This window comes from Etheostoma spectabile, chromosome 14 (assembly GCF_008692095.1).
Source record: "Etheostoma spectabile isolate EspeVRDwgs_2016 chromosome 14, UIUC_Espe_1.0, whole genome shotgun sequence".
Taxonomy (NCBI): domain Eukaryota; kingdom Metazoa; phylum Chordata; class Actinopteri; order Perciformes; family Percidae; genus Etheostoma; species Etheostoma spectabile.
In genome coordinates this window covers 13844268-13860928 of record NC_045746.1, presented here as the reverse complement: position 1 = coordinate 13860928, position 16661 = coordinate 13844268, and the positions used below count along the sequence as shown (strand labels likewise).

General features: G+C 39.0%; 2 protein-coding genes across 4 annotated transcripts in view; one reads left to right on the top strand and one right to left on the bottom strand.

The window, feature by feature from the left end:
• recql4 (RecQ helicase-like 4) overlaps positions 1-4562 on the top strand; it is a 12715-nt gene extending 8153 nt beyond the window's left edge. For 2 of the 3 annotated variants that reach the window (XM_032535433.1, XM_032535431.1), the window contains 8 exons: positions 365-475; positions 671-935; positions 1586-1715; positions 1906-2066; positions 2302-2479; positions 2931-3084; positions 3174-3282; positions 4212-4562. In XM_032535433.1, the coding sequence (XP_032391324.1) occupies positions 365-475; positions 671-935; positions 1586-1715; positions 1906-2066; positions 2302-2479; positions 2931-3084; positions 3174-3282; positions 4212-4333 (1230 nt within the window). In that variant the 3' untranslated portion in view covers positions 4334-4562. The remainder of the gene's footprint in view (positions 1-364; positions 476-670; positions 936-1585; positions 1716-1905; positions 2067-2301; positions 2480-2930; positions 3085-3173; positions 3283-4211) is intronic. The other variant, XM_032535432.1, reaches the window with a different exon arrangement.
• Positions 4563-6194: 1632 nt separating this feature from the next.
• Positions 6195-15138, bottom strand: slc39a4 (solute carrier family 39 member 4). The gene is made up of 12 exons (XM_032535478.1): positions 14679-15138; positions 12348-12671; positions 11331-11532; positions 10864-11012; positions 10565-10748; positions 10086-10258; positions 9788-9985; positions 9187-9291; positions 8443-8488; positions 8177-8329; positions 7871-8058; positions 6195-7776 (listed from the first exon to the last, which is right to left on the bottom strand). The coding sequence occupies exons 1-12, from the start codon at positions 14877-14879 to the stop codon at positions 7648-7650; spliced, it is 2052 nt and encodes a 683-aa protein (XP_032391369.1). The 5' UTR covers positions 14880-15138; the 3' UTR covers positions 6195-7647.
• Positions 15139-16661: the final 1523 nt, after the last annotated feature.

The following is a 16661-nucleotide window of genomic DNA, read 5'->3' as shown; positions in this document are numbered from 1 at the left end:
CTCTCATTTCCCAGTTCACTGAGTTAAATATGGGAAAACCAAACCAATCAGGCCATGACATGGTTATTATTTTTAAGTACAGATTTGTTAAATTCTCTCTCTCTCTCTCGCTCTCTCTCACGCTCTTTCACACACAGTCAATCTCTCACTATCTCTCCTTCTGTCTCTCCATCGTTACCATTTGTCCTCTTTTTCCCCTCCTTCACCTCTTTTTATCATCTCTCTTTCTCAATCAGTATTCTGTCCATCTACTGGGATTGAAAAATTGCAATTCTATAAGATTTTTAACCCAGAAATTAAGTGTGTGTGTGTGTGTGTTTTACATACAAACTTTTCACTGTGTAAAATCTGTCTGCGTGTAAAGGACATTGAAGATTCTGAGCTTCTGGAAATGATGGATGTGTGTGATCAGGAAAACCTAAACCCTCCCACTCAGCAGGACAAAGTACATAGAGACACACCAGTAACTGCACAGGTAATAAAAAAAACAACAACAGGTCTTTCATATCTTAACCTAATATCTTTTAATTCCTTTTCTGCACTCTTTCACCCGATAAAAATTAAAGCAAAAAACTGTTATAAATCATGTGTGTTTTTAGTGAGGACACATTTCACAAAGTTATCTGTATATAAAACTAAGTGAATGATATGACCTTGTTTTCACTGCAAGGACTCGTCCCATCCCGATGCAGTGGAGCTACCCCTCGATGAAGGTAGGGAGGAAGAGGAAGAGAGGAAAGGGGAGCAGACAGTCGAATACGAGAAAGCTGACGGTGCGATGAAGCACATGAACGTGGAGGCAAAAGGAGCCTGTGATTGGCTAATGGACCAGGAAGAGGAGAGCAGTCAATGGCCCAGAGAGCGAGTGTGTCACACGCATGAAAGAGCGATTCCCATCCAAGAAACTGTGGAGGCTCTAGACATCACAGAGGAAGGTAAGTGGAAACAAATGCAAGTACATGACTGAGTCTATCAAAACAAAAATGGATGTTGAAGACTAATAGATATGTTAGTGGTAGGACAGGTAGTGGGGTGGCAGTAGCTCAGTTGGGGGTGGCAGTAGCTCAGTCCATAGGGAGTTGGGTTGGGAACTGGAGGGTCACTGGTTCAAGTCCCCGTATGGACCAAAAAGAAGGGAGTGTGGATTGGTGGCTGGAGAGATGCCACTTCACCTCCTGGACACTGCCAGGTGCTGTTGAGCAAGGCACCATACCCCCCCCACCCGCTCAGGGGGCTGGCTGGCTGGCTGGCTGGCTGGCTGTGTAGTTCAGGACTGTGTGTGACTAACAAGTGTGGACACAGAGTGTAAATTGTAATTTCCCCATTGGGGATTAATAAACAGATTAAAATCAAATTAAAAATACTACTAGGTACTAGGCCCCTATAGTGTATATTAAAACGAATTGCCCAAAATATAGGCCCAGTCAAGTTTCATGAAGTTGTCACATGGCAGTCTTCAAAATACAATTAGAATACAGTAAAAATTGGTGGCTATAATGCTCCAAATGCATATAAAACAGTAATATGAGGAAAAAAACAACAACATAAGTGTCTCTTTTTTTCTTTGTGTGTTTGTGTATTTCAGGTGTAGAAACGCTGCTCTGCTATCTGGAGCTGCATCCTCAGCGCTTTGTCGAACTTCTTCACCCCACGCTGTCTGTGTGTAAAGCCAGCTGCTATGGCGGACCAAGACAGCTGCAGAAAATCATTAAAATGTATGAAATGTTTGTCATTCTTTAGGCTACTCCAGTACATGACACGGACAAATATATAGTCTGCACTGTGTGTTTATATATATATAAATGTTTGTTTATATAAAGATATGAATGTTGTCATTAGATATTTGAAATAGCAAAGATATATGTTGTTCAAATTTATCCTATATAATTTATTTTGCCCCCACAGTTGCCCTCCAATTGCTGTGGTGTTGGCCAGAAAGCGGATGGCGGGAGAGCAGGTGGAGACGTGTGATCAGCTGGAGTTTGATGTTGTCGAGGTTGCGGACACAATGGGATGGCAGCTTCCTCTTGTGAAGAGAGGACTCAGACAACTGCAGTGGTGCAGTGGTATGTGTGGAATCTAGTTTAAAGTCATTCATAGTTTGGAGCAGCCCTTACTCTTTAACTGACACTGAAGAACACTGTAGTTAATTTTACAGTTGTCATTGAACTGGTTCCACTCAAACCTCCTACCGCCTTCCTCTGTTTGGGAAAACACTGCCATATAAACTAACACCGGCACTAAAAAGTGAACAAATCAAAATGGATGACACTCAACAATTAATCACTATTTGTGTTTCAGTTGGCGGACGCAGCGGTGTCCACGTTGAATTCTCCTCTTTGTCTTTCTACTTCCGTTCCTTTGGCGACCTTAGCGACGAGGAGATGGACAGAGTTTGTCAGTTCCTTCACAATCGAGTGCAAAACCAAGAGAGAACGCAGCTCTACCAGCTGACCGCCTGCTTCAAGGCCTTCAAAAGGTACATACACTGTAAAGCTGTATTTTTTTTTTTAACCTATCAAGGTAAATTTATCATAATACCTACTTATATTTACACAGCCTTGAAATGTGCCAAAAGATAAATTGTTATCCGTCTTTCTGCTTGAATTATTTGCCTGCGTTGTTCCCAGATGGTTGCAACTGACCACATCAACAAATATCTTATCTTATATCTAATATAAGTAAATGACAGTAAAATCTGAATTTATAATTCACTTATGATTTTGTAAACCAAGTCCATCTGTCACTTCATAGTTTTTTATAAAGGTTGCTATAAAATTATGTAAAGCACGATTAATGTATCCCAAAATAAAAGCTTTCACACGTTTGACACATTAAATGTTTTAGAATTCCAACAGAAGCTGTAGAGTCCCGCAAAATGTTTGTGTGTGTGTAACTTTGTGTGTAACTGTGTATGCGTTGTGTTGCAGTGTTGCGTTCCAGAGTGCATCGTCCTGTCTCGAAGATTTGGACGAGAGTCGCAGTCTGAAGCTAAAAGACCTTCTCTCTAAGTACTTCGACAAGAGGCGAGACCGAAGCCACATGCTCGCACCAGTGGACATCGAGGAGCTCGACAAATATAAGGTGAAACACACAGGATGATTATTAGCTGAATTTGTGTCTTGAATGTTCTCGATATTGTAGCTGACTTGTTTTTATGTGTGCGTTTGCAGTTGTCAGACTGGGAGAATCAGATTAGAGCGGACATCAGAGGTTTTCTTTCCAATCGAAGTGATGAGAAGTTCTCTGGAAGAGCTGTTGCTAGGATCTTGCACGGCATAGGTGAGAGCACACAAACTTATAGTCTGATAATGCTCTTACAAAATAAACAAGTATGTAAGTTAGGAGATCACAGATGCCACCATGGAGGTTTAACTTGACCTTACAGGTTACGGCAGAGTGCAGAATTTAGATTTTTTTTCAACCAGCATATAAACCATGTAGCTTTATTCTAAAGAAATTATTTCACTTTAACAATTCAGCACCTTGACTACAAAAAGCTGGCTATCCTGTGAAAATGACCAAAAGGACTAACCTCTAGAGGGTGTTATAGGATCAGTGAAAACATTGTGAGCTTACAGTTTACTTTTAATCTTGCCAGGGAGAGAAACACACCACCTTTAGCTTCTCCCTTATACAGATTTATTTATAATTTATATACACTGAATAAATTCTCTGCTTTTTTTTTAACTCTCCTCTTTACATGGGGTTTAAGGGTTATTATGTTGTCTTCTCGAAAGTGCTCTTATCTTACGCAGGCGTGGTCACATCTTCACAAACCTTTATTGCAGCTGTCCAGCAAACCTGTTACGTACTCCAGCTTTGTTGTCATATTTCAAAAGTCTTTTCTCTTCCTACTCTTGATTTGTCTCAGGTAAGTAAACAGTGCCTTCACTGTCTAGATTTTTGTAAATTAAAATAGGTGTAAAGTTACCCCTGTATCCAAAGTGAGTCAGCCAGCCATTTGCACGGAGCCTAATTTAATCTGTTAAAATAAAAAACCTGAATAAATTCTTCTAACCCCAAACAACAATGGAATAAATGCAGGACTATGTTGTATTTTCATAAGTAAATATAATGTCAATAAAACCAAATATTTTACCAAAAGTTTCCATAATCTAAACCTGGTGTAAAGTGCAGTTCTCAGCTGTGGATCAATGAATGTGCTTCATGTAAAGACTTGCATACTGTATACCCAATCTCTGTTTCAGCCAGTCCTTGTTATCCTGCTCAAATCTACGGCAGGGACAGACGCTACTGGAGGAAGTACATCCAGTTTGACTTTAACCAGCTCATCAAACTGGCCACCCAGGAGATCATTCACTTCAAGTGAGCGAACAAATGTGCACGAACATACAGTACACAGGACATGCACTTACTTGCTCAGTCATGCTCTTGAAGTTATTTTTGTTTATTATATCACTGTTATTCCATCATGTTGAATTGTTTAATCGGTTTAGTTTTCTACAATGTATAGTTTTCCACATATACATAAACAAAGTATACATGCACTTTTTTCTTTGTAGATTGTAATTTAAAAATAAAGTTGTTCTATTTTTCTAGCTTTGTCTTGTATTGTCATTTATTTAAAATAACCCAGGAATATTTCCTCAGAAAAGAAATTGTGTTGCACAGATGAATAGCTCTTATCTACTTTTAGTAGTACATTTCAGAGAAAATACAAGTCCAGACCCAGAGAAGAACTTGCAGTACATGATAGGAAATAGGAAAAAAAAAAATTCTCTTATTAATTGTACTGTATTAATGTCACTGTTGACTCAAGGAACTTTAAACATATGATAAGAATGCAAATTATTAACTAATATATTGTAGCCCTTTTAAAAACGTTAACCATTTATTTTCTGAATCAGTGTGTTGGATTTTCCTTGATTTTCTCTTTCCTTTTTTTGTTTAATGTTAACTTAACCTCAGCAGACATGTGAACCTTGTGAAATGTAAACATTCAGACAATGGCGTTTAAATGTCTTGCTGCTGTAAAGAGGCAGGGAAGAAAGAGCTTCTTACTTCCCTGTGTTTTAACAGTGGACTCTGGCTTTTGCATATCTGCTTCGACTCTGACATGTCATAAAATGTGAAGAAATTTGCCTGATGTCTGTAATATTCATTACTCACTCACTTTTATTATTTGCATCAATGCTTTTCCTACTGAAATGTATCAACGTGTCTTAAGTGACACAGAGGGAAACACTATTAAATTAGAAAATTCTGTCATTAGGAAACAGGAGGACGTTTCTACATCCTTGCTAGCAGCTTTAGTTTTGCAGATATGGTCCAAAATGAAAGCAGTGGATTGGTTAAATGTCTGTATAAAATGTAATATCAGTTGAGATATTTCAGTCTGGACCAAAGTGGTGGACTGACAAACCGACATTAACATCTGTAGAGCAATGACATCAGCATGGCTAAAATAAGAAACATTAAACGGCCTTTTGTCAGCAGGAAACAATAATGTGAGACCTAAACTCAACCACGTCATTGACAGTGAACTCAAGTTCAAGAACGTCATTCAGTTGCAGACATCTAAACCAAAAATATAACCAGTATGACCACAGTCCTATGCTATTGCGCCCTCCCTACATGTTACTCAGCTGAGCATTCAAATATGGACGGTAACTTTCATTTACTAAAATACTCAATATTTTGCAGTTTTCTTGGTCAATGCACCATAAATGTCTTTATGAAGCTGAAACTACAGCTATCCAGAGGTACATCAAATATTCCAACTATAGAAGTCTCTTTCTCTTCCTCTTATCGTTCATTGTCTGTAAAATCTGCCGGCGTTTCTACTGTAAAAGATGTATAATGCATATATTGACTATAGCTCAGAGGTTCAGGCTTAGAGGTAATTATTGTTTTATTGGGAGAATAAGGTACTTGACTTCAGGGGCTTATAAAACCTCTGAAAACTTAGTGCAGATGTTTAAAATCATATTAACGTTGAAATTGCTATTTTTGGAAAGCTGACTTCAGGGAAATCCATTTCCCTCTATCAGCAGCTACATCCTGTAATCTACAAATTTTGTTTTACTGCACATGCTTACAGGATCAGTACACAACCAAAATTTCATTAAATGGATCATTTTGTCTGAGATAAAGTTAGACAGTGGTCAGATACGTCTTTGTGCCATGTTGTCAGTGGACTCTGTCCCTAATGAAGACATTCACGTAGACATGTAAAGATGAAATCCAGTTTCCACGGCACCTTTCACTTTATTCACAAAGATTACAGATTCAACAGGTGTGTCTTCAGGCCTTAATGCAGAATCTGTAATCATCATATACAAACAAATGGGTAAACCCTCGGCTTTAAAACAATTTGATTCCCAAATGGATTTACAGGTCTCACAGAAATGAGTACATAATGGGTTTTAAGAATTTTACTTTTACAAAAGTAGAATACAAAATATAATGTCTATCAACATGTATATTAACACATTTTTAGTACATGTATCTTCGTGATTGGTGTGGTAGGATTTGTATTCCGCAAATAATATAAATTTAAACTGTATAGCTTCTTCAAATGTTTATATTTGTATGTTTGAATGTCAAAGCACAAAAAACAACTACCGAATCTTTATTACATGTAAATACACAATTAAATTCATTCAATAAAACATGTAGTATGGCTTTTACTGCCAGAAAAACAGCCATGGGTTTACAGGGACCATAAGCAGTCTCAGCATTTGTAAATAAAAATAAAAAAAAAGGTAGATAAGAATATTATCATTGATAAAAGTGTGTTTTTTTTTAACTGGAATCTCAGTGTACACTGAGATTCCGGTTTAATAGATACTCGTAGCTACATCCGATGCAGTCCACCACAGACGTCCTGTGAGAAATCCTACCTTTTATAAAAGTTATTATCTTAAGTTTTTGTTGAGACGGTCAGCTCTACTGTTTGCAGTTTGTAGCTTTTGTGTCTTGGAAGTTGTTTGTAATATTTTGACCACCCCCATGGGTGCACCTGATAAGATGATTGATTAAAATATACAGGAAATGTCGCAGGGAGGCCACTGCAGTTTTTTATGTCTTGCGGCATTTTTTAAGTTATGAGGCATTGCCACTGCATAGCTCGACTCTAGTCACTTTTATTTTTTCATTAGCAAAAGTGGTGGATACTGTTACTTTCTTTGGTTCTATCTCTTTCATGTAAGCTGAGCCAATACCAGAAGGTGGAGTCAAAACACTCCAGACCACTGATTGGTGATGATACGCAACATCCTTCACAAACTCACCATTTGTAAATAGCCATGCAAACCCAATTAGTTTTTCACTATTCCATCAGCTGAGGATACCACCTACACTAAGGGGGTAGCATGCACAGTGGAAAATTAAAGAAAAGCACCTGGTACCAAAAATGAGTTAAGTCGAGCCAAACTATGCAATGAAATTAGGGCAACAGTGAACATTTGAAATATGCTCAAATAACCACATCTGTGGTCGAGGGTTTTGGATTTTAAGGTATTTGGGTGCACAGCAAGTTTTATTTTGTCTGACTGGATTAGTTCCCACCCTTTTGTTAGTGGGAACAAGGACACCAGGTCTTGCGAATGAATAAGATTTTACAATCTGCATAGATTATACCAGAAGTAGGATAAACCCACTGAACAGACCGATGTCCGTGTTTTAAAAGCTGATTCTCTCTTCAAAAATTGACAACACCAACAGAATACTCCACCCGGTCAGTAGGCCGACATTCTGCAGCAGAAACATCATCCAGGGTCTCTTGTTGCTGATGTGGACCATGGTGGGGAGCTGAAAAGAGAAAGAGGAGACATACATGTTCCCATTTTAATACCAGCTACAGTTTGTATTCTCTGGTAAATAGTTCTGTAACACAAATTCTCACCATGTCAGCCAGCCCCACATACAGGAAAAGTCCTGCCGTAATGGCAGCTATCCACTGTTTGGTGGCGAGATCAGTGGCTACAGACAGAGCGATGTACAGGCCGATGAACGAAGTCATGGCACTGCCAAGGTTTAAAAGCAATGCCTTGCGGACAGATACACCACTGTGGAGCAAAATGGCAAAATCACCTGGAGAGAAGAAAGAGCAACAGGGTGTTGTTAAGAAATCTTTAATTGAAAATGATCAAATCAGACAGTGTGTGTGTGTGTGTGTGTGTGTGTATATGTCTGTCTGTGTGCTCTTTACCCAGTTCATGTGGTATTTCATGGCAGAGGACAGCTAGTGATGTGGCCAGACCAGACTTCCATGACAGGGAGAAAGCTGCGCCCATCGCTAAGCCATCTGCAAAGTTGTGGATCCCGTCACCAATCGTTATCATATAAGGCAGCAGGCGCTGTTCTGTAGAGGCAGACAAAGTATTAGTTAGTGGTGGAGTAGCCACCATGATTAGCACTATCCTCACAATTCAATGATAGCGGGCTTATTTTTGTGCTGGAAAAAGTTGTACTCACCTCTGGTGTGCTTGCTCAACCCGGAAAGGGATTTCTCATGGTCAACCTGAAATATACACGTTATATTTAACATTTAATATTAAAACTTGTTATTTTACGTTGCCTTACAGTGCATTAAAAACATTAACCATACAGGTAAAACATACAGTGAAACAGCACAGAATCCTAAAACAGGAAACATAATATTGACATATTCTGTTTGTGTGTGTATCATTACAGTTTCAAGATTTTGCTTAGTTTTAGCTGGAGTAGCTGAGGGTTTCTCACAGATGGAGGCAGCTTACAGCCATTTTAACAGGTAATATTATTAGCAGTTGTACTGCTGGGCCTTAAACACCTCCGAACCTCATTATCTCAAGACATAACTACTCTAGATGGTATTGCCCTGGCCTCTAGCACTACTGTCAGAAATCTAGGAGTTAATTTGATCAGGATATATCCTTTAACGGCCACTTAAAACAAACCTAAAGAACAGCCTTTTTTCACCTTCGTAACACTGCCAAAATTAGGAACATCCTGTCTCAAAACCATGCCGAAAAACTAGTCCACGCATTCGTTACTTCCAGGCTGGACTACTGTAATTCCTTACTATCAGGTTGCTCAAATAAGTCCCTTAAAACTGAATAGTAGACACTTTGTTTACAGAGATTTAGTGGATTCCAAGAGGCTTTACAGAAAAGCATTTGCCTGCATTTTGATTAGTGTTCCACCTCAAACATTCAAGTGTTAATGTTTGTTTCTAACCAGTTCGGTTTTTGATGTTGACTGTGACTTGTCTTTTTGTTTCCTCTCCTGTTGATACATCTCTAAAACCCTCCCATGGTCACAGTGGTGAGGCTCTGATTCTTCCTAAAGAGAGAAAGAGACAAAACAATGAAGGTTGGTGCAAAAGGAAAAATGTTGTGAGTAAGAAGTAAGATTTGAGGAAGTAAAGAACAGAGTGGTATGTTTGGCAGTTGTAAATGCTTTAAAATTCACCGAGCGGCAGTACACACAATAAAAATAAAATAATTTTAGACATTTTTTTGTCAGAATGTAATAATTGAACGCTGCTGCACATTTTGGAAAATGAGAGCCTGTACTGATGCAGGTGATACAGTGGAAGATTTTGTTCTTGTAAATTGCTGATTTTACTTCTGGGTTAATTTTTTTGTATTACATTAATAATTTGACATGATTTATAGATTACTTTTCTTTGCCAGATTTAGGTGTGCAAATAAACGGACAAGATCCCACTAGGTTCCCATATTTTCAAAAGCCATTGTTTAAAACGGTGAGTTTATATGTATATTGTTTACCGCTTAATTCTGTTTTATTCATATTGGTATGGTATTTTGTGTCCTACCCCATGATGATGTTGATGATGGTGATGATTGTCTTTATACACGATGAGAGAGAAGATTGTTTCCATTAGATAAAAGTAGTAGATCCCAGCGATCAATACCACGATCTTGTAAATGTAGTCTGGAATTTCTTCCTGATGACCGTCTTGCGAATGCCTCTGGCTGCTGGTGTTGTCTGAGTGCACATGTAAACCTAGAAACTAGACACACAGACAACTGTGAGAAAATCACCATGATTGTCTTTCAGCTCTAATATAAAAAAAAGAATATTTTATTGCAGCTTTAAATGTGTTAGCTCACCATGGGTAGTAGGTGCAGTAAGGCATCTCCAGTCAGTGACCCTACAGCCAGGCTGATGCAAAACTGGATACACAACTGAAACACATTGGTGCAAGAGGTACACAGCAGAACCACAATGCCAAACATGGACACCAGTGTTATTACAATATTGGCAATGGTTGCATAGAGGTATCCTACAGGAGAAAGAAAGAATAAAAAAGGGGGGTCAAGAGTAGATAGACTAACTTTGAAGGAGTTTCTGGACACCTTTATTAATATTTTGCAACCAAAGAAAAAAGAAATATGAATGTAAAGTAAGACATTATTACCACAAAACCTTCTGACTTAGAAGATTGTGAATTAGAATTTTATTTAATTTCATAAGCTTGCATGCTTACACAGTAACAACCTGAGGGTTCTTTGAAGTGCAACATCACCTGCCATTTTTCAATAAGAGGTGGAGGCAGGTTCCCTGTGGCTCTTTCAGAACGGTCACTTACTCTCAGCCTTGGTGAGCCCATCTGTTGTTGGTGGTTTTGTGATGTCTGCACACGCGCCGCTCAGAATCTGCTGGAGAAGTGCAGGGCTGAGCCGAGCAATGTCGGTCCGACCCAGGCCAGAGGAGGCAGAGCTGTTGTCTGCCAGACCGTGGATCAGGACCAGCTCTTCAGCTGAGAAACAAATCTGGTGAAATATATGAGCACAAATTGTCTGGTAAGACTGCTGTAGTAAACTCTAACATCAGCTGTATACAGCTATGGACGTGCATTTTTCTGCTGATTTAACATGCAATATGTACCCGATCCCAAGTAGTGTTTCCATCATGCCCTACGCTCCTCTTCCTCCGTCTGAAACCACTATGATCGTGATCAGAGTGTTCGTCTTGGTGTTGGTTCTCATGTTCGTGGTCAGGTCCAAGGTTCAGACTCCTCATGACATTCTCCAAATCTACACAACACAGATACAACCCGCCCCTCAGCAAAAGAACTCCAGGTTTCAACTGGTTTTAGTTGATAATATGGCTAACCTTTCTTTCTAATATGACTAACTTTTCTTTATGTTAATAGAGAGAAAATAACCACAAAGTATGTAAGCGTGTGAGTAAATCACTAGACACTCCAACGTGTGCATACAAAAATATCTATGTGTATAATAGAGCTTGCGATTTTAGTTTTGTAAGTGGTTAAACCTAAGTTTACAGTGTTTGAGTTTTGAGTGATCTATGCATGTATCTGTGTTTTCCTGTATTTCTGAAAGGACATTTACCCCCGACAGTGAAATTCTCTGACCCCAGACGGTCAATGATGAAGTCCAGGAAGAAGCTCTCCTCAGGCAGTGAGTGGCTAATGAAGCAGTGACCTTGCAAGGCGTGATACAGGACACGGCCCAAAACTGCACCCACTTCCTGTCTCTGTTCCGCTGATGATGCGCTGACCTCTGCCATGATGTCACTGGTTGTTACACAGCTCTGGTTACCATGGTGATAAGTGAGAGAAAAGGAAAAAAGGTAAGGGTATAACCAAAAGAGAATTTTACCTACTGACTCACTTTAGAGCTGAAATTGTCAATTCATTGTTTAGTTGTTCAACAGAAAAACTGGAACAACAGTTCCAGCTTCTCAATTGTAAAAATGTTCTGCTTTTGTTTGTCTTTATGTGATTGAAAATTGTGAATATTGAGGTTTTCGATTGTTGGATGGTCAGATTAGGCAACTTGATTAAGTTACCTTAGACTTTACAGAAATGTTAGTCATTTTTTACTATTTTCTGATGTTTTTTGCAGATTAAATCGATTGTTGCAGCCCAAATTCAATTACAATACTGTTGTCAGGAAATCACCTAGCTGTCGTTTTGATCAGCACTCTTCCTGAGGGCTGCAAAGCAGGATTGAAAGGTTTCCCTGGTAACTGAATACAACTATGCCATACTCTAGAGAGGGTTTGGGAAGGTGAGTCAGTTTTGTATGTTAATGATGTTACTTTCAGAAAGCATTCTCACAATTCTTTACAAAGCCATTTGGCTAACTTTTTTTAATCCTGATAATTGTCTTCACAACTCATCACTTCCTTGTGACAAGCAATCAAACAATCAAGAACAATGTTTCCTTTCCAAATAGTTTACCTGGAGTAAGTAAAAAAGTAAATATTTTAGTAGTTTTAGTAGCAGTAATGTTTAATGTCTCTCGGGAGGGGCCATAGATCAACCACAGATGAACAAACACTGAACAGTACTTTTTTAGGTTTGGTCTACTAAAAAATACTTGTTGTTGTAGTCCTATGTTTACCTCACTTTCTGAGGGCTTGTAGTGGTCGTGAAGCCTTTTAAGCAGCACCTCCAACCCATCAATGCGAATGTTCTCATGGTCATGGTTCTGGTGCTGCTCCTGTGCGATTTTATGTAGGAAATGTCCGGCCTCCTCTCCCCATCTCCCCTGCCTCACCGCGGTGCAGACCAGACCAGGGGTTGAGAGGTACAGGACGCATCCGGCAGCGAGAGCGGTGAACTGAGACACACTGATGGTTACATGTTTTCTGCCTTTTCCATTTTCATCCTCTCCATGGGTGGAGTGATTCCTGATCAGCTGGTTGACGCCATCTGTTAGATCACACTACGCACAGAGTAAAACACATACACATCTCATATCACTTTATTGGTCGATTCAACCAAACCCAAGGCTAGATTACTTTAGAAAAATAAATGGACATTGCATTAACAGAAACCTGTAGTATAATCATTATGCTATCTGCTGCTTTTATCGTCTTCTATTTTCTTCTACTTTTTCAGATTATAAGTAGGCTACTATATAAACCAATATGCTATAACAATCGATTCTGACCCAGAACCTCAAAGAGAATTAAGAGTTTGAAATATGTACAACTTTAACAAAAGGTCTGTACGTTGAGACCCAGGTGTGGCTCACTTACCTCTAAGTATATTTTGCCAGATGTTATTTTGCAGGCTTACTTGTCTCGGATGCTTTTGCTTTACCTGTGTTTCTTATTTCTGTCTTCATAATCCAGAGACTTCACTGTGAAGTTTTTCTGAAACTGCTTTTAATTGAAGAAATTTTTATGAAAACTTGGATGGATTTATAATTTTTTTTTAATGCTTTAAGGAATACAAATTAGCTGTAATTCAGTTGTATTGGAATGGCAGCATTAGCAGATTGATATCTCAGAACATGCACATAAAGCCAAAACTATCTGCGTGGCTAAAGACCAGCAGGATGGCAGTAGCTCAGTCCATAGGGAGTTGGGTTGGGAACCGGAGGGTCGCAAACGGACCAAAGTATGGTGGTGGACTGGTAGCTGGAGAGGTGCCAGTTGACTTCCTGGGCACTTCCAAGGTGCTCTTGACCAAGGCACCCAACCCCCAACTGCTCGGGGCGCCTTTCCATGGGCAGCCCACTCACTCTGACATCTCTCCATTAGTGCATGTATAGGTACTGAGCATGTGTGTGTAATTCAGGCCGGTTGGTAATAACAAGAGAGTGTAAATTGTAATTTCCCCTTGTGGGATTAATAAAGTATGCATTATTATTAGGATGGTGAGGGAGAAAATGCATTTCTGGGATTGAGGTGAATTGACCCTTGACCCCTAAACTGGGAAACAAAACTGTTATATCCACAAGGTCAAACTCATTGACCCCAGGCATTATAGACTTTCACTCTAGGTCAAATGTGGTTTATTACTTTATTGAACCTCGTGAAGGTTTTACTCATTAACACTAACAAGTTATATTACTTCACTTGTACTGCTTCATTTCACGCAGTACTTTAGTAGGAACAATTAAGTGTGTCATGACCTAAGCTCTTGGCTTTTTGTCCATTTTATTTATCAGCAGCCACCGGAGTTGATTCTCAGCCATGTCACTGTCCATTTATGAAGAGTATCACTGACTTGTTGCTGTTGACGTTCAGGGAATTCACTCTCATTCGTGATTCACTCATACTTTTGCCTACAAACTAGTTTAGCTATCAAATGTTTGATAAAGTAATAATTTTGTTTAATCATTAAATACCAAACACATTTAGTCAGATTAAGAAAAATAAAATTGAATTTCTTCCATTGAGATTACTAGACAGGCATTTAGGTAATGTATTTATTGGAATCTCAGTTGACGTACATACTACAGCACACACTTTATCCATCATGTTCCGATTTTTTTTAAAGAACACAACAAAATTAACCAAAAGAGAAATAAGTAGGCTACTTGAAAAAACCTTTTTTTTTATAATTTCACTTATTTGGCTTTTTGATTTAGCGTCTTTTTTTTATTGTAATGAACTTATTTATAATCTCATTATGTCTTTTCTCTATTATGTTGCATACTGTAAAGCACTTGGAGCTGCATTTTATATGGACGAGGAAAATGTGCTACAAATAAAGACTTTTAATAACCATTATTATCATTATGGTTGTTGTTATTGCGTATAATTATTATTATATATAATATGGAGAAGAAAAAGACGAAATCCAGTTTAACAGTGTGACCGTAGGTCAGCAGTTAGGCCTTCAGCTAATCACTTTTGGACCTCGACCTCTCGCCGCTGCACCTACAGTCAGTCGCCTGGCTCTCATACCTGGCTGCGGAGCTAAGCCTAATAAAACTTACCTTTTCACACGACACTTCACCACACTGCACACGTTTCTCCAGTGTATTAAAGACGGAGCCGAGGGACTCCCCGGTCAGATACTGCTGTCCAGGAGACACGACGCTGAGCACAGCCGCGTACGCTTCCTCCACAGCGGGAGACCCCGAAACGGAACCGAGCAAACCCCAACTGGCAAGAATTAGCAGCGTGGAGAAAAACATCTTACAACTTAGTTTAAAAACTAATTTTCATAAGAATGGATTAATGTAAAAGAAAATGAACAAAATATGCCGTTAGAGACTGATACAGGCCAAAGGTATTTCTACAGACACATTGAGCTATAGAGCTCAGCTCACAGCTGTTATCAGTTTAAAACCAGGATACGCGTTAACTGGACCTGGATTGTGATTGGCTGAGACGTGGCATGTACTGTCCTATACCTGTCTATGAAACTAGAGGAAGGCCTCTACAACACACCTTGAATGTAGGCGATCACATTACAAGATGGATTTGTTTGGCATCATTTTGCACTAAAAGCCCTTTAAGGCCAAAAAAGCTCAGCTTAGTTTCTTTAGATATAAGCCTATGTCTTTTGTCGACTATTTTATCATCGTTAAAGGATATCTTTCAAACAAGACAGATATTGATAGCCATATTAAAGGATGGTTATATAATTGGATTCTGCTCATGTATTAAAGAAGTGGGGCTCCTTCTATATGAATTAAAAAGCTCAAACTTTCAGAAGCCTTTCCGGTTTTGAGAAACCTTATGGAAGCTGGAAAATACTCCGGAACCAGATACTATGCCATGTAGTGTACACCTTATCTGAATCCCGGACGCTGAAATGATCATGTGAGCAGCGATATAGATATGAATAACCATTTTATCCATGTCCCATGTAAACTTACTCATAGACCAAAGTCTGAAATTATGAATGTTAAAATTCTGATGTTTTGGCAGAGTAGATGGTTAAGAAAGCTTACAAACCTTAAAGATTTACCAAAACCTGCTTTATAATTACAGCAACTACAAACTCAGTGCCTAAAAGTTTTCAATGTAAGACACATCAGACTCAAATTTTTTTAAGAGAGTTTGGGGACTCTGAGAGAAAATGTTTTATAAACTCATTGATTAAGTTAACCCTCCTGTGGTCCTCGGGTCAGATTTGACCCCTTTAAAAAATCTGAAATATGGGTTTCTTTCTAACCAAATTGACACAAAAAACTGGATTGGATCACATACAACGCTCTTTGCAAATACAATTGATCACTTTCATTCCTGACTAAACTCATCTGTTCATTCCTCTGATCTTAACTATTAGTCAAATAATTCATAATATCTGCTTTTTTAAGTATCAGGTACAATTCTATATAAATGAGGGTTATTGACCATGAATTCCAAAAAGTATTTTTGTCAGTTTTTTTAACCCGGGAGGACAACACAAGGGTTAAAAATGCAAATAAAGCACTGCTTCTGAAAGCATCCTGGATGTGACGTTAGGCAATCTTTGACATGTAAACCGCCAAAAATGTATGGACATTTTAGTCCAAATGAATGAAGCCGACATCATATTCTAAAGGCTATGTTATACTTCTGTGTAAAATCTCCACCGCTAGTACATACGTAGATGCTTGAAGACACAAACCTACGCCGGACCCTACGGCGTAGCCTGACGTGCACCCCTTGAAAAATGTAAATCCACGTGGCGGCAACGCATGTTGCTTAGTTGTGGTTTGGTAACTTTGCATTTCCCCCTACTCATTTCCTGGTTCTCCTTCTCCATAAACAACATAAAATCAAGGAGAGGGTTAACTTTTCTTGCTACAGATTTTCCATCGTGGTCAGAAAGAACAGGGGAGACACTTTGTTTCTCTCACTATGCCTCTAGAGTCACAACTTGCTCCAAAACTAATCGTTTGGATTTTACAGTAGCTGGAGCCAAGCTGGCGTTCGCAAAGGTGACGTCACGAGAGCATGAAACTGTTTCTACTGGTTCGTGGTGG